The 17,683-nt window shown below is 48.5% G+C and overlaps 1 protein-coding gene across 9 annotated transcripts in view; it reads right to left on the bottom strand.

Annotated features, from left to right (window-relative positions):
* Positions 1-17,683, bottom strand: part of STIM1 (stromal interaction molecule 1) — a 112,849-nt gene that overhangs the window by 9,985 nt on the left and 85,181 nt on the right. For 6 of the 9 annotated variants that reach the window (XM_056327117.1, XM_056327116.1, XM_056327115.1 and 3 more), the window contains 6 exons: positions 14,871-15,048; positions 10,251-10,418; positions 8,761-8,861; positions 8,070-8,305; positions 6,003-6,083; positions 2,640-2,706 (listed from right to left, as the gene is read on the bottom strand). In XM_056327117.1, coding sequence (XP_056183092.1) covers positions 2,640-2,706; positions 6,003-6,083; positions 8,070-8,305; positions 8,761-8,861; positions 10,251-10,418; positions 14,871-15,048 — 831 coding nt within the window. The remainder of the gene's footprint in view (positions 1-2,639; positions 2,707-6,002; positions 6,084-8,069; positions 8,306-8,760; positions 8,862-10,250; positions 10,419-14,870; positions 15,049-17,683) is intronic. The other 3 variants (XM_056327122.1, XM_056327119.1, XM_056327120.1) reach the window with 1 other exon arrangement.

Raw genomic sequence — 17,683 nt, 5'->3', positions numbered from 1 at the left:
TGAGCATGGATTTTGGAGTCATCTGCTATTGTGTAGCTGAAGCAAACCTTAGGTGAGAAGTTCATACCCTGCAAAACTCCACTGCTAAATTATCCTGCATCAACAGGTGGTCTTTGCTATGGGAACAGAGAGAAAACAGTCCCACCTTCCACTGAACTGTGACCTATGAGGTTCTGACGAGCTCCTAATTGCCTGTGGAGAATAAGAAGACCCCAGTTATTCTCTTCTAACGACCCCTCAGCAGCATTGCCTTTCCTAATGAGGATCCCAAAGTCATACCACATTTCCCCCTGCCACTCTCAGGGGAGTCTGCAGGATTGAGACTTTAACCTGGTCAGCAATTAAGTGTATCACAGGCCTCAGCTGAAAAAAAATAATCATGTTTATACAGCTATTTTTGAAACAGTACATCAACCTTCGAGCTCCCAGGACAAGCCCTGCTTTCTACAGAGACAGGAAGGTCGATGGTAAACAGGGGCTGTGTGATGTTACCAGAAGCATTCCCAGCTTTTATCGGTCAAACCAGGACAGCTGCAACTGCACGCAAATTGGCAGTAATTAATCTAAATCTTTAATTATGCTGCTTGTTTTCTCAAACAAACATTACTACATTAACCAAAATGTTGCTCTGTAATTGCCTAATTGTGGAGCAGGTGCAGTGATTTCCCCCTCTCTCCGACACTCCAGAGTCCATGTTCTGCCTGGGGCTGCGTGGGGCTTTGCCGGCGCTGCTGCTCGCAGCCTGGGCTTAGGGATGCTCCGGTCCGCAGGCAGCCCAGCTGTGAGACACACAAGTTAGTGAGGGGGTGAGGCATCCGAAACAGAGACTGTGTAAACGACGTCAGGAGAGAACCTACGCCTAAGGGCAGAGGTACCTACAGATAAAGGAATAATGGTACAATGTGCTGGGAGGAATGAAGATGTGCTGACTTCGAATGTCATCCTGCCTGGATATAAACATGAAAGGACATTGCCCCTATCGACTTCCTCACTGAGAGACCTCCAGCCTTTTCCCAGAAGTCTGTTCCCCAACACTGAGGATAAGGAGACTATTTTTAATTTTACCAAGGAGAAAGCACAGAACAGAGAGATGAAATGACTTGGCCATGGTCATAGGCAGCTCCCCAGCAGAGCAGGAGGACAGGACTCCCGACGGCCCATCACAGCCCCCTTCCACTGTCTGTTCCAGTGCTGACACCTCTGCACTGAGCGCCTGCAATGCCCCTGAACTAGAGACCATACAAACCACACACCCCACTCACCCCTTAGCCGAGAGTTTAAACCAAGCATCGGAACAGATGCAGGCTCAAACAGTGCTCTGGAGCTGGGTGCGTCCATGAGCCACACGGGGCGAGGACCTCCAAAAACTGCTGCCCACGGACCTTGTTCAGAAGAAAGCCACCCTGGGGCCGCCCGAGGAACACGATCCTCTGTGCTTGGGGTAAAGAACATTTCTGAACTGGGGATGGCTGCCCCAGGGCCCTGTGCAGCACCCCAGTTAGACCAGACAGGATTCCCGCATCTACAGCCCACCCAGTCATTTGCCTCTCTAATGCCAGCACAATGAATCAGGAGAGGTCAGGGATTTAGGGATGTGGATGGGAACCGGTCCCTTGGATGCCATCGTACAGAGGTCTCCAAAGAGCCATCACTTGCTGGCTGTCACTATTGAAAGGGACCAAGTTAATGCCAGTGATCCAGCAATAAGAAGCTCCAACTCCCTCCTCATTATTCAGATGTTCCTTAGTCAAAACACAACCATGCCTCATCCCCTACTGAACCAGAGGTAGAGTCACTCTGAAATACAAAATTCCTGAATGCTGCTTTTCGCCACCTCTTCATCCCTCTGGCAACACCAACTACTATCTCATAGTATCTACCCAACATGTTTCCTTTGCAATTCGCTTGTGAAGACCCCAAATAAGTCAAGGCTTCAAATAAGGTCAGTGTTTGTTTGATTAGTTGCGTTACCTTTGTTCTCACAGGTGCATCACCCAAGTGAAAGACTGACTTATTTAGCAATAACTGAGTGCCCAAGAATTCTCGCTTGCTTAGCTACAGTTAAACAACAGCACCTCCTTGGTTTATGCACCCACTGAGTTTGCTGGTATGGGAATGGGCCATGGAGCACTCCTTAGAGGGTCCACTAGCACAGGAGAGCGGTTGAGGAAACAAACATGGAAAAATCATGAAATAAAGGCCCAAAAGGAAAAGGCACAAGGAATCTAGGAGAAAGAGCACCCGAGCAAGCAGCAGCTCTGAGACACAGCAGGCAAGAGGGAGCTAAAAAAGAAACAGCAATATACCCAAAGCTCTCAGTGCGACAGCGAACTCCAGAGGTGACATCAGGAGGGGGTAGATCAGGGATGGAGTCCATCTGAAGGAAATAAGAGGAGGTGGTGTGATGGTAATAGATAGGGTGGACATGGCAAGCAGGAGCAGATGCAGTGGTGGTGGATGAGGAGCAAGAGGTGGAAGAGGTGGTGGTGGCAGCACATGATGGGCTGGTGCTGGGAAGGTCGGAACTGAAAGACTGTCCAGAGGAGAGGCTATGCATTCGACGGAGAGAGACTCTGCCTGCCCGGTAATGGGCAGGTTGGCCTGACTCATTCTGGCCTTGCACGTAACTCTCTACCAACCTCTGAGATCCGTGGGCGTGCTGTGGGTCCACCAGGCGCTGGCGAACTGTGGTGGGCAAGGCAGGAGCTGCAATGAGAGAAAGGGGAGAATGGTGAATGCAGCTGGAAGGAGACTGCACATCAAATCAGCAAGGAGGCACCGCGATAAAGCTGCCACCCACAGCCAGGGCTACAGCACCACAGCACTGTGCCTTCTGTCACCGGGACACCTGCCCAAGGCCACTGCAGCCATCCCACCTTGTGCTGTAAGTTATGCTGGTTTAATGCAGAAGAAGCATTAAGCTGGTGCTACTGCTTAACATGCTAGATTAATGCCCAGCCCGTGAAAAAATGTTTGACATTCCCGATATAGGTGCTTTCTGAACACCTTATCTGATCATCTTGCTTGGAGCAGAAACTGGCTGCATGATTCATCCTATCCAACTTTACGTCAGAGCTACCACCCAGGCTCCCTTTATAGCAAATGTGAAGAAGCCGGTACTTTCAGGGCATGATTCATTTCATCCTAACGCAGACATCCAAACTGTTCAGATGCTTCATGCCTTGCAGTACTATCTCCCTACACAGCCTAAAAAAGGAGCCTCCAGTGCTCAGTTCAGATGCAGGCACCTAAAGCCAGTGAGGTGACTCCAGGAGCGGAGCTCAGCTCTGCTCCGGCTTCCAGCATGGCCGTGCCGGTGCAACTCCTGGAGCAAGGCGCAGGCATGTGGGACCGAAAGCAGGGCTGCCAAGTACAGCTGCACCATGTGTTCAGGCGCAGGAAGGCCTCTATGAAGATGCAGAAACCTCCCAGCCTCGTACCCTTCTGCGGGGCAGGACGGCTGGGACACGTGGCAGATGTGCAGTAACGATGGTATTAATTGGGTTGGCACAGGCTTTCATCACAGTCTGCACCCAAAATGATAGCTCTGGTCCAAAAGTGGTATCACCGGCTCCCAGTCCATTTCGTGACTAGCTTACTGATCAAAGAGACGCTAAACCAAACTGAAAGAGGGGAGATTTGGGTTGGACATGAGGAAGAAACCCTTCCCCGTGAGGGCGGCGAGGCGCTGGCCCAGGCTGCCCAGAGCAGCTGTGGGTGCCCCATCCCTGGCAGGGCTCAAGGCCAGGCTGGACGGGGCTGGGAGCAGCCTGGGCTGGGGGGAGGGGGCCCTGCCCGGGGCAGGGGGTGGGACCGGGTGGTCTTGAAGGTCCCTTCCAGCCCAAACCCTTCTGTGATTCTATGATTCAATTTGAAAAAGATTTTTCCCTAATTGCAAATTCGTCTTGGTTCAGAGGACTGTTTCCTTCAAGTGCACGGTCACCAGCTGATTAATAGCTTTTAAAGATCATAATAATCTTTCTGGCCACGTAGTCCTACCTCGTAGGTAACGCAGGCCAGAGAGCTCAGCCAGTTCCCCTGCACCCAGCCAACACTACCTCTGCAGCACACCTACACACCGAGCCAGAGGCAGGAGTCGCCTTCGGAGAGGTGCAGGGAGGCACCTTCACCTGCGTGGAGGTGGAGACGGCGATTCCTGCATGCTCGTTCCAGTCAGGCAGAGCATTACATGTGGAAAACTAAGGAGCCACTGGGCTGCACCGCCACCCTGAAGACAACCAGATTGGTTGTGTTTAATCCACTAGCTGTAATTTCCGTACAAGATGTTCCTTCTTTTGCAGGAGATAAGGTGTTCAGGATTGTTCAGGATTTTTTATATGCAGAAGAAATACATGTAAAAATGGGTTAAAAAGGTGAACAGACAGGAAAGCTAAGGAATGGAGTAGAAGGAGAGCTCCTTCGGGAATCGAAGAACCAGCAAATCACTGCTATAAAAGCGTACAGCCAGGAAACACGAGCCTCCTGCAGCTCATCTGACAGCGACGACTCAGGTACCTGAAGGATCACTGTGGGACATATTTCAAGTGGAAGAAGGAACAAGCAAGAATAATTCAGGCAACTTTGCTGCTTCCACATTCCCAAAGTTCATCACAGTTTCTCTCACAGGGTTGCACCACTCAGGTTTGCTGCTTCTTGCTGTACTACACTGCCCATCTACAGACCTTTCACTGGAGCTCTTTATACCATCCACTTTCTATTTCAAGGTATCTTTTTTCTTAGGCGCTCCAGAGCTGAAATTAAGTAAAATTGAGGCACACAGAGTCGAGGTGGAAAAAAATCCCTTGCTTCCAGGCAGGGACTGCAAAAATCTGATCAGAGGTGGCGAGGGGCAGAACCGGAGCATGTTCCAGCTCTCCTGCTGTGCCTCTGCAGCAGCAATGCTGCTAACTAAGGCAGCATGGACAGGAATAGCACAGCTCATCCCTACTTGCCCACTGCTGGCAGGGATACAGTTTAGAAGCCTCTGTTTGGAGGGCTAACAGGGATTCAAGCCCTGCAGAATAATTAACTGGGATTACAGGTTTCTGCTAAAGTTTCTTCTTCTCTTGGATCACGCTTTTTTCCCTAAGGGTGTTTGGTGGACTTCTTTTCCCCTGGTGTTCCACTCCTCATTTACCAACTTGACGCCTTACACCTCTGGTCTCTCCTTTTGCATGATTTACCCTACGATAAGCACAGGACCAAAGGCTGAGACCTCAGCCTTGCACAGCCACAGCGGACCCTCGCTTCCCCCAAACACCGTTTCAGTCCAGCCACTACAAACATTTTGTCAATGTTAGCTAAATAACCTGCTCATCATCTTGAGGAAGACCACTACCATGCAAGCCCTAACCAACGCCAGCGCACAGCCTTCTCTGCTGCTGCACATGCCTGTCCTCCTCCATGCCATGATGGCCAGCGCTCGGTAGTGCTCCACAAAGGGAAGGCTTCCAGCAGAAAACAGGAGGCTTGGCATCTCTGGGGCTGAGCGTGCTGTCCCTGTGTCCCCGGCATAAGGGACAGATTAGCATAATAGCATCGCTCAAATTATTTAATGATACTGAGAGAAGAAAGGCATGGCAATCAGCAGCAGCCCCAGTGGGGAGGGATCGGGGTCAGGCTCAGCTGGCAGCGGAGGGGCTGTGAGCAGAACCTGCACCGAGAAGGAGGTGGGATGGGAAACGGAAAGTTATCACCTCCTCCTGGCCTAGCCTGAATCCTTAATCTCCACCTCAGGGGTAAGAACAACTCTCCACATTTCCTAACTGGATTTCTTTTGAAAAGCAAAACCCAAGAGCACGTGAGAACTACAGTGAACTGTGATTCTTCTTCATCCCACCAGACTTCCTGCGAGTTAGTAAAGATGCTGATGACTCAGTGAAGAGAGGTACATTCATTAGTTTTCTGTGCCAGAAAGTTGGAAAATTTGTGTACGCATTTTAGTCAGCAAAAAGGGCAGAGGGTAGAATAAAAAATTAAAATATAATTGAAGAGAACCAAACCAGGGTATTTCCAGAGGGACTGATCCTCCGAGGACAGAGACGAGCGGTCACTGAACCTGCGCCCGAAAAGCCAGGCTGCGTCTGGGATGGGCCAACCAGGTGTGAGTGGGAGAGAGAAAAATGTGATTTACCAGGAGAATCATCACGGGCAGTCAGCAACACCCCCAACATGTCTGGGGAGGAAAAACTCTGTGCTTCTCTCCTGAAGTGATTTTAGTATACAAAGAAAAAAAAAAATCCCCCAGGGCAAGGCAAAGATTCCCTTGCTTTGGGAACTTGGAGTTATCACCCGCAGGGATGCCCACCAGTGCTGCGGCACAGAGGCAGACAGGCCGGCTCACTGCAGGTCACTGGACTGATGGAACTGCAAGTCCTGGCTGCAAAAACCTCGCTCAAGGTGTCTCCAGCAAGGCACAAAGAAGCTGAGGCTTAAAATCTTGGATGAAGGCTCGTGCCTTGTACAGCTCACATCCTCTGGAGAGCGTGCTTCATGTGTTAGGACATCTCTTCAGACATCCCTCTCTCATTAATACCTAGCTTGCATCTTTGCAAGAGTTTTATTAGAGCTGTCTAGCTTGCTTTCTAGTGGTGACTGATAATCACGAAGACTAGTAGGACACCATTACCTGTCTGAGGCTTTAAACCTTGCCTACGTACACCCAACCCCATCAACCCCCACCGCAACCACCATGTTTGCTGAGCCCAGGAAACGTGCAGAGACCCCCGGTTGCTCCTGCCTTCACATCCTGCAGGCTACCCAAACGCTCAGTGCTCTGCCTTCAGCCCCCGTCACCCTGAGCTCAACCTCAGCACTCGCCTCCAGACTTTCACGGCATCGAACCAGAGCCTGAGACCACAAGGAGGGGATGGCTATGGCACATAAAGCATCTCCTGCAGCGCATGCTGCCAGCCCCAAGACTCTTCTGTTCCTCCCCCACATCTTCTACCCAGTTAAACAGACCTGTCCTTGATGAATCCCTCCAGCAAGTGACCCGAGTCAGAGACAATTATTAAGTTTCCTGTAGCTAACACTGTCAGTATGGGCTCCCCTCTTCCAGCTCAGAAAGCTGGGCTCTAGCCAATGCTGCTCCCTGTGCCACCCAGACCGCTGTCACAGGGGGTCAAAGAACGTCTTCCGTTCTCTCATTCTCTTGTGCAATAGCTAGAGATAGGAAACTGTATTTGGAAAATGCATTTTTGAGCGAAGCAAGGCTGAATCTGGGTCAGCTGAACATGGGAACAGTAGCCAGGATTGATTCAAACCTTTTGCAGAGAAGGAGACAGCCTCCACTTAATCCAAGAGCTCAGCAATTGAAAGTGCAACAGGCACAGGGTGACCCAAGTTCAACTGCTTCCTGCAAGAGATCTGGGCTGATGACAGCAGGATCACCCAGCCTCCCCCTCCAGTAGCCCCATTCCTCCTCACAGGAGCTGATGCACTTTGTTTAGGAACAGTCACCAATATGGAACAAGAGAACGTCCACTGTGGTGACTACAACCCATGCGCAGGAGATGGAGCACTGGGCTTCCAGGCTTTGCTCCAGGAAACATTTAACAGGTCGTTACAGGTGGGCAGCATCACCACAGCAGACCGCTCCTCCCCACGCGGAATGGCAAGATGTGCAAGTCCAAAGCTGTGCATGAGGCGGGGGTGTCTTCAAGTCCTTTTATACCCCAAACAAGTGCTCTAGCCAAGGGGAGATAGGGAAAATGCACTTCATTTCCCTTTCCCCCTTTTGTGAGTCTAGCCCATGGCTTTGTTGGGTTTTTTTAGTAAATACTTAAATTCAGTGAGTTGAACAGAACAGCATACATAGATTAAATGACGACTAGTAACATCTATAAATTATTAGGTCTGCTGGAATTAACAGGCCCAAGCAATCCCAGCAGTGGTGGTCTGGTGCTTACAGACATTCCTGACCCTTAAAAACTAACAATTTGCCTTTGGTTGTTTAAAAAAAGACTTAATTCCTCCTAACGCATTTGAGCTACCGTTCCAGGTCTGCCCCAGCCTGCAGCACCCGGCAGATACAGACTCACCACGCACAGCTAACACAGACTACGTACATTGTATGGACATGGGAGACACGATCTCTTCATCCAAATCATCTACATCATCGGTCATGATGAAGTGTGAGGGGTTAGGCCGCGGGGTGCCCATCCAGCTGGGGTCAATGTTAAGGGCTGATGCCAGGGTGTGGATGCCTGGGTTGTTGACGATCTGGAAGCCACAGAGCAGCTCTATCTGCTGCCAGCGATGCAGGCGCTCCCGCAGCGCAGCCGTCACTTCACTCAGTGCTTGCCTGGAAGCAAGGTTCAAGCAAGGAAGAATGTAGGGAACGAAGGGAAAACACACCATGAGTTGTCTGAAACACAGAGTCTAGTGGTTCAGCTTTGTATCTTAATATTTGAGACATGTTTCATTCCACTTTCAGGAATACAGGTATTAAGAAAAACAGCAACTACTGAAATATCCAGGGAAAATTGCTTAAGAATACTGCAGCTTCCCGAACCCTCATTTTGACGGGACTTTTCATTGCTCTGCATAACTGTGATTTCTTGTTTCTCTCAGATAAAATTAAAAGGTTATTGATTAAAAGGAGCAAGTCCAATCCCAGCTCACTAAAGTCAACAGAACAGAAGTTCAGCAAAGTCAGACGAGAAGCACCTGTACAGGCTACAACACACTCGTGTCTGTAACACGAGAGGGATGAAAGAGGAAGGCAGAAATAACGGAAGGTATTAAGTAGATACTCACTTTGCAGTTAAGATTTTATGATCAACATCATCTAGGGATGAGCTGTGAGCAACATGAAATGTTCCAAACAGGGTGTTTCGCTTCTTTTTAATTTTTTCAGCCTGGAACATCAACAAAAAAAAGGTCACAGGAAGAAGACAACCTTATGTCTTCTCGAGGACAAGAACATCCTGGATGGGCTGAGACAGAAATAGTACCTGCAGCTGTCCGCACACATGTAAATAGTGTGAACTGTGTTCTTACTGAAGGATGTGATGTTATTCTTCCTAGCACAGCGGGTGAGGAATTTGCCAGCAGCGAGTAAGCAGGTTGAGGGTTTCACACTCCTTGGCCCTTCTCCTGCTCTCCCTGAAGTCAGCGGGGACTGAACCAGCTACCTCACACAGCCAATGGCTCTCATAAAGCCTTGTTTTGTCTCTCCCATGAGTAAACTACCAAATACTGTTAATGCCCTGGGGTTGTTGGTTTGGGGAAGCTTTTTGGTTTGAGGTTGGTTTTTTTTACCTTCCCTGTATTAAAGTGTCTGCACACAGCTCTTTGGTTCACAGATCAAGCGGCTTTAACTCGAGACTTACAAAAGGTAAACTAAGAACGTGGACATGAGAACTGACAGAGTAAAAGGAAAACCATTTTAGACGTTAAAAAGTTCATAATAAAAACATATTAAGGCAGAGAAATTTTTATATGCTGCCAGCTCTGACTACCGCATAAATCCATAGAGACTAATGCATGTTACAACAGCTTCCCTGCAGCACATTGCTTTTTGGTTGGCACAGAAAATTTGAAACAACTGGGAATACAGAAATGATTCATTGCTACAGATTGCATGCATGCGTTAGAAATTTTGCTGCCTGTGCATGTAAATCACCTAGAGCAGGGATTATGCTCAATAGGTACAAAACCTTTTGCTCAGTAACTACCCACAGTGCTGTTGCACAGGCAGCAATTCATACTTCAGGGGCTCCAGCCTGCAGAAGACACGCTAATGCAGCTGACAGGCATGCCTAGGTCAGTGCCTGCTGTGCCCCGAGAGGCAATTGCCTCTCATTTTCAGCCCCTACTTAGGCCTCTCTGAAGATTTATGCTGGACTTCAAAAAAAAAATATGTAAATTTAAGGTATTAAAATGGAAATAAAGGTGCAGAGAAACCAACTCCGCAGGTTTCATTCCCCAAACCCTTTCCCGCAGCTGCATGGGGAGGATGTGGGACAAGGATGCTGAAGAGGGAAAAGCCTCAAGTTGCTCCAGGGGAGGTTCAGATTGGGTATTAGGAAAATTTTCTTCACTGAAAGGGTGGTCAAGCCCTGGAACAGGCTGGCCAGGGAGTTGGTGGAGTCACCATTCCTGGAGGTGTTTAAAAAACACGTAGATGCAGTGCTTAGGGACATGGTTTAGTGGTGGGCTTGGCAGTGTTAGATAAATGGTTAGAAATTATGACCTTGAAGGTTTTTTCCAACCTAAATGATTCTATGATTCTATGAAATTCTCACCCCTTCCTTGGCCACTAGCAGCTGCTTCTCCGCATTCTGTTTCTTGATGTTGTAGTACTGGACCTCCACTTCGTGGGTCAGCTGGAGCCACTTCTGCAGAGCCTCGGGCGCAGCCCAGCTGCAGTGGGACTCCAGCTCCTTCTCGGCGTTCTTGAGTGCCATTCGAACCTGGGAGAGAACCAGCCGGCATGGCATTGCAGAAGTGGAAGGGACAGCCTGCCCTCCTGTAGGGTCATCCCAGCCACTGGCTGCCAACCCGGTGCTTTTAAGGCACCGGAAAAAATAAAATTAAAGAAAAAAAAAACACAAAAAAACCACAAGAACCCCCCCCCCAAAAAACCCCAAACCCAAAACAAACAAACAAAAACCCCAAAAAACCCCACCCCAAACCCTCCACACAATCTTTCTCAGGACAGAAGCAAAAGTCAATAGGAGGAGAGATGGGGCATCCTGGTACTGTGGGCAAGTGAGAGACAGAAGAACGGCAGGGCAGCCATCCCACCGAGAACCAGGACACCCTACAGTGCTTTCCTTAAAGGCGAGCTCCTGCCTCAAAAACTTCCAGCTGTCGCGACGATGTCCTGCCTCAGCTCTCAGGGAGGAGAAGCGGAGCATGCTTTCATCGCTGACCTGCTCTGCCTCTTTGCGTCAGCTCCTCTGCCTTGCAATGGCAATAAACCACAGGTAAACCCTCCAGAGCTGACAGTACGATGTGCAAGTTAGTTAACGGAGAATGAGATCTCAGGCAAGGATATTCAGGGTGCTTATCATAGCCTCTAGAAACCTCTGCAAAGTTTTCTGCCTCCCTGCAGGTCTGAAAAACCCACAGATTCTCCTCCTGAGGCAGAATCACTGACAGCACGGTGCAGGCAATCGCCTTCTCCTCACTGCAGCTACTGAGCCAAATGGAGCTTGTCAAGAGACAACTTTCACACTGGAGCAAGATGATAAAAATATTTAGACACAAAACATGTGCTGCTTGCCCAGGAAAAAAAAAAAACACACGTCTGGAATCAGCAGTTTCTGTAGTTTTCTGGGGGACTCTCCTTCCATCCCAGCTGAGTCTCCTCCACACACCATCGGTCTGGTCTCCTCCACACACTTACTTATGTTGCTGGAGAAGGGAGCGATTATAAAATTAGAAGGAAGTGGGTGACAAGCAAGTTGAAGATACCAAAACCTTACATCAAAGCATTTAGTGCTAGAGACCATCAAGAATTAACACTTCTCTTCCATTACACATGATACAGAGAGACTAAGAAACCTGAAGCCTGATACAAGCCCTGCAAGAAGTTAACGTGTCCCACACCAGAGAAACTGAAGGATGGCAACTACAGCTCGGAGCTCGTCTAAGAAATATGGAGGCAGTGGGAGTGCATCCAGCGACCTGCTTGGGCTCCGCAGCAGCCCCTTCCCAATGCCCAACACACACTTCCCACCTCTGTGCTTACACTCCTTGCCTGGTGCCGGTGCCTCTCCATCTCCCACAGAGCACAGTCACAAGCAGACTGAAGAAAATCGTTTTTTTAAAAGATTGCTCAAACTTGGATCTTTTCCCTTAACCTGTTATTTAACTCAGTCACGTCTCACCAAGTCTGACATAGGTGTGATTTCTAGTGAGCCAAAAGCACCAGGTTACATGCAAATAGTATGAAATCCTGTATTTTATCCTGGAGGACGTTTGCACAGTCCATCAAGAAGCAGTCAGGAGGCATCACACAGAAGAGTTCAACTACTTATATCAGTTACATGTGATTTAGTCTTGTTGAGCATAACGTTTGCCTAAATCATTCACAAAGTTACAAATTCAGAACGGCAGATGCCAGGAAAGTCTGGGTTTTCCCCTCTGACACCAGGCACTGCTCCCACCACAGGCAGAACCCTGACCATGATCCACAAGCATCTGTGATTTAGGAATACAGAGGATAAGCGGGCAGGAAATCTTGCCACTAGGTATTTGGGGTAGAGGAGTGCTGAAAACATTTACAGGAACAATATTTTTAGGGAATGGTGGAAAAGGGAAGCGGTGCAGAACAACAGCCAAGGACCAGTGGCTGAGATGAGCCATCATACAGCAGTGCGCCAAACACAAACCCTCTGGGCTCTGCAGGGGAATCAGTACAAATAGGAGTTACTTTATGTGTCTACACTCCTGTGAAGATTTCAAAGATCCCATTTTGATTGCTAAGAGCAACAATTTCTAAAGCAAGGAATGCCCTCTGGGTAAGCGGCCCCGGCTGGGATCACGGTCTGGGGGAGGATGACCTAGCGAGGAGAGAGGATTGGTATGAACAACCCAGTACGCGACAGTCCCATCCCAGAAACACTGCTTCTCCACCTCATACACCTGACTCCAGTAGGAGCTTCTAAACCCTCTGGTATCATTTTAGTGATAAGAGTCAACCAGTGCAAAAGAAGGTCTTGTTTTAGTATTCCCTGGGACCCAAAGATACCTTAAAATTGGATGAGTTTTACGGTCAGTGGGAGTGACTGGTTAATGTTATCTGTGGTCTACAGCTTGCTGGGACGGTGATCATGTTATAATCACACAGTGTGGGTCAGGTGGGTAAAACCAATACTCACCCTGCCAATGCATCCCTCCTGAAGGCCTCTAAGAAACAACAGAGCGGTTAAGTCACCTCTAGCTTTCGGGGTTTCTCAACAAACGTAAAGCTGAGGGGGCAGTGGGACGGAAGAAACCCTGCTTTCACCAAAAGCCAGGAGCAGGTCAGGTATAAGGGCTTGGGGTTAAAGAGGAAGGCTATACATCCTTATTGAATGGCTCACAATACAAAGTGGGCAAATTTCTGTTTGTGTGAGTACAGAAGTCCCAGTGAGTGTCCTGAAATGGAGCACAGTGACTTTGCAGAGAGGCTGGATGACCAGTCAGGAGGAATCATGCTGGATCACGACAGCAAAGCCAGTAAGAGGCGTCTGTGGACGTCTGGGCTGTTGGTACTCAAAGCAGGACATAAATTTGCTGTTTGCTGACTATTTGCATACCTAAGCTAAACTGCCCCATGGTTCCCTGATAGCCCAGGACACTTGTTTCTTCCTTCTCAGTGGAAACCCCAGATTCTTAATTCATTTTCTTACCCATCCTCCATGGTGGCGTAAAAAATTTCACACAGTCAGGTTGGGAGGATGGCCTCAGAACATCCAAGGTACTTGTTTGGCTCATGCAATTCTGGCTCACACAATTTCAGTTTAAACCAATCTATAAATTAAAGTCAGGTAAGAATTGTCCCTCAGGTGAAACTGGAGGAGCAACTGTAATTGTCGTCTTGTAGGTTTGGGCAAAGGGCAGTTTTAAGGTAAAATTCCCAGGTCCTTGCTCTCTGCCCTCTGTTACTGCATGCAGGTGCCATGAGCAACATCCTTGATTTCCATTATAACCTTACAGGTTTTGTTACAGGTCTCAGGGTTTTTAGGTGTAGGAATGGTGGGTGTTTTTTCTGACCTACAACAGATTATTTTACAAATGCTCTGTGTATCCTTCTGGGCAAAAAGCGTTTCATTTTTGCTAGCAGCAGCATTATACACAATATTCTGTCTAGGCCTACATCACAATACATAAACTGGGGACATGTCTTCCTGCTAGTGTAAACTTTAATGTTTTTGAGAATTGCATATGAACTCTTTTAACTTTGCTGTACAGATCCTAATCTGGTGCTAAATGGCCTCAGAAGGAAATTACCTTCTTACACCTCTCTCATCCACAGGATGCTCAGAGGGCTGGAGCCCCTCTGCTGTGGGGACAGGCTGGGAGAGCTGGGGCTGTGCAGCCTGGGGAGGAGAAGGCTGCGGGGAGACCTTAGAGCAGCTCCCAGTGCCTGGAGGGGCCGACAGGAAAGCTGGGGAGGGGCTTTGGGCAAGGGCAGGGAGTGGTGGGACAGGGGGGAATGGCTTGAAGCTGAGAGAGGGGAGATTTAGGTTGGACATGAGGAAGAAACCCTTCCCCGTGAGGGCGGCGAGGCGCTGGCCCAGGCTGCCCAGAGCAGCTGTGGGTGCCCCATCCCTGGCAGGGCTCAAGGCCAGGCTGGACGGGGCTGGGAGCAGCCTGGGCTGGGGGGAGGGGGCCCTGCCCCTGGCGGGGGGTGGGACTGGCTGGTCTTGAAGGTCCCTTCCAGCCCAAACCATTCTGTGATTCTATGATTCTATGAAAACATGGTAAAGCACAAGAAAACTCATTACAAATCTCTCCTAAACCCATGAAAAGATAAAGTAGAAAAAAAAGGAAGAGCTTATGGTTTGGAGTGGGAATTAGAAGTCATCAGAGGGGTGCAGCTACAGGTCAAGTTCAACACCTCTCCTTCTGCAGGGCAAGCTGGGACAGTGTGTGGTAGCAGCACATCGCTCCTGAGATAGCACCTGCACAGTCCCTGCTACCCGACACAGAAGCAGCACTGTTACACTGCACGGGGGACACGTAATGTGGAGTAGCAGAAGAAATACTTGGATCTTTTCCTCCACAAAGGGGAGTGGAAAAGTGAAGGTGGAAGAGCATTATAAGCAGGACTTCACTGGATTTCTCAGAAGGATGAAGCAGAATGAGGAACCGCCTACTGTTCTTGCTGACATGTCCTGTATGTCAGTGCATCCCTCTGGCTGAGCCCTTACCTGCTCCAGTTCTTGCTCAGCATATTTCTGCCTGCTCAGTTCATTCTCTGTGCCCTCCCGCAGTTCTCGGAGCCGGTGTGCCTCCTGCTTGGCAATGCTGATCTCATCTTGCAGTTTCTTCTCCAGGTGCACCTTTTCTACCTCCACAGAGCGATGCTCCTCCTGAGCCTTCTGCAGTCTGCAACACACAAAGACCAAAAGCCCAATGCTACATGTGTCAGCCATCCGTACACAGCTAAAGGAGCCTACATATTAAAGTGCAAGGGCTGGCCAGCCACAATCTAGACTAAACCTGCTCTTATTTACTCTGTGTTGATGTCAACAGAGATCTGTATTTGAACAGTCAAGGAGAAAGTTCACCATGCCTGGGAAGAAATTAAATTGTCAGCTACGCAGTCTCAGCTTCATTTAGTTTATCAAATACACAGTACCTGTCTTCATAATTTTCCAAAGCACATCAAGATTTCCTTTAATAAGCTTCAAATTAAGTTGAATTTTCACATGTGTTTTTACAAAAGTGAGGACCTTTTTCTTTAATAAAAAAAAGGAAGGGAAGATCTGCCTGAGCAGGTATGACCACCCAGATGGAATGTCCTTGCAAAAGCCTTCAAATTTAGACATGTCTTGATCTTGCCTGGAAGTTATTATTTTTCCCCATGACAGAATTAAATTAGTAGGAATTACACATGGCAACAAAAAATAGTAACAGATTACTTGTACCCATTCAGGGAGGTCTAACTGTTCAGCCTGGAAAGCCTCAGCCCTCTGAAGGAGACACCACTGCAGCCGCAGCAAGACGTTTTAGGGTTTCTACAGTGTCTGCATTTCAGGGGAGCTGCACTAGTGTAAACCCTCACCCAAGTTCAGTAAAATCAAATTGGCATCAAGAATGAACCTGGCCCACATGGGACTGTGCTGTAGGGTGGCGAAGTCTCTGGTTGCTGCCACCGAAACAATCCCTAATGCCAGCAGTGCCTCTTTTAAATACAGTCCCAAACCCATGTGCTACTAGAGACACAGAGATTGCCAAGTAGAAGGGGGGGGGGCAGGGGCGGAAATTTGACAAATATTTTGTTGAAATGAAACGAAGAGGTTCACTTCAAAATGAAGGTTCTGAAAAATCATGTTAAACAAGTAAGACAAATGAAAGAAATAGGAGTATTAAAGGGCTTCTGGCAAGAACCAGCCTAATGAATCAAATAATAAATACCTTTATTTTGTTTGGGTTTTTTTTTTGAAAATGGTGGCCACAATTAAACCCTGGACCAAATTTCTGAGGAACGTGGTACATCCATCTTTGGGTAACTTCAAATCAAGATGTGATGCATTTCCAGAACATGTACTAGACTGAACGCAATAAAGGATTGTAGCTTACTTTGTCAAACCAGGTGCCTCAATCTAACAGTCCCACCTTTTAAACATGAACTTCTCTTTCAAAAGTCTCAGTTGTCACACTTGGAGATAAATCAGTAACAGCTGGACAAAACCATACTGTCAGAGCAGCAGAGGTGATGCTTTTAACCCAGACCAAACTGAGGAGACTCATGTTTTCTGCCACGAGAAGCAAAGCTCTGCTGCCCACCCAAACCAGCCCCTTCTCCTGCATGCACCTCCTGCCCTCCCGAGGCAGCTTCTCCATGGATTGGTGGGACCTTAAATAAGGTGCTAACCTACAATGAAGCTACCAGCAATGTTCACGAGGTTAGCAAAACCAGTAGCGGCTTACACCAGAGATTTTCAGTGGCCAAGTTAAAACTATCCATAAAACGAAAAGGGAAAAAAACCCACCCTAAACCCACAAACAGAATAATCTTAACCAGAAATCAAGTATTTCAAGGTCATAAAATCTCCCGCTCAAGATCATCATCAACATCCAATCTGGAGAGCAAACCAACACAGCAACATGTGGGAGAGAGACGAGAGGGGCAGCGAGGTCTGGCTCCAGGTGTGCTGTGAGTGAGAGTGACACATCCCAGGAGGGCACCCCTGGGCTCCCCGAGCGGCCCCCACTCATCCTGGACCAGCTGAGCACCGAGAGAAAGGGAAAAACTGATCCTCAGTCGCTACAAACGCTGCTCCCTGCAGCACACGCAGAGGTGTCCCGCCTTCAGCCTCGTATCGAAGGACAGCACTTGGTCATGCTTTTGGGGACGGGGGACGGAGCACAGCCCGTGTGTGCCTGCGGCAAGGACCGGACCCATCGCTAACTTTCAGGTCAAGAGCGAAGCCGTGCACCGTCCCAGCCTGGGACTTCTCCTCCTCAGGCTCCTCCTTGGCATGCAGATGGCCATTTAAAATGGAATGGATGGGCTGGGCTCTCATCAGCCGTGATACTGGCTCTCCTCTTGGAAAAAGCTCATTTTTAATTTACAGTTCTGTTCAGAAACTCAAATGTTTTTCTTCCCAATTTAAAGAGACTCTTGCCAAGACATTCCAAGTTTTTAGATAAACCCACGCTCTCTGCCCTGTGCATCAGTGCTAAAGCTCTTCCATACTAGGGCTGTAAGAATCCCAAACCACCAAAATATCTCTGTTTAAAGGAGAAATTCCCCCATACTATGATGCAGAAGAGGGAAGGAATTTTATCCTTAAGATAATTCTCAAAGGCACTCTAACATTGTATTTCCCCTTACTATCATATTATTTCCTGACAGCAGAGCCCATTTTCTTATGTTGGTTATGGACAAAACCACATTATGCCTGTGCATTCCTTTTCAAACCCAGCCAACCGACCAAGTGCCTTCAGAGCTACACTTGTAGTGAGGGCAAGAAATCAAGGTCTGTCTGGGGGCTTCACAATTCAATGTAATCAG

The sequence above is a fragment of the Falco biarmicus genome, chromosome 2, assembly GCF_023638135.1.
Source record: "Falco biarmicus isolate bFalBia1 chromosome 2, bFalBia1.pri, whole genome shotgun sequence".
In the NCBI taxonomy this organism is placed as follows: Eukaryota; Metazoa; Chordata; class Aves; order Falconiformes; family Falconidae; genus Falco; species Falco biarmicus.
This window is presented reverse-complemented; position numbering and strand designations above follow the sequence as displayed.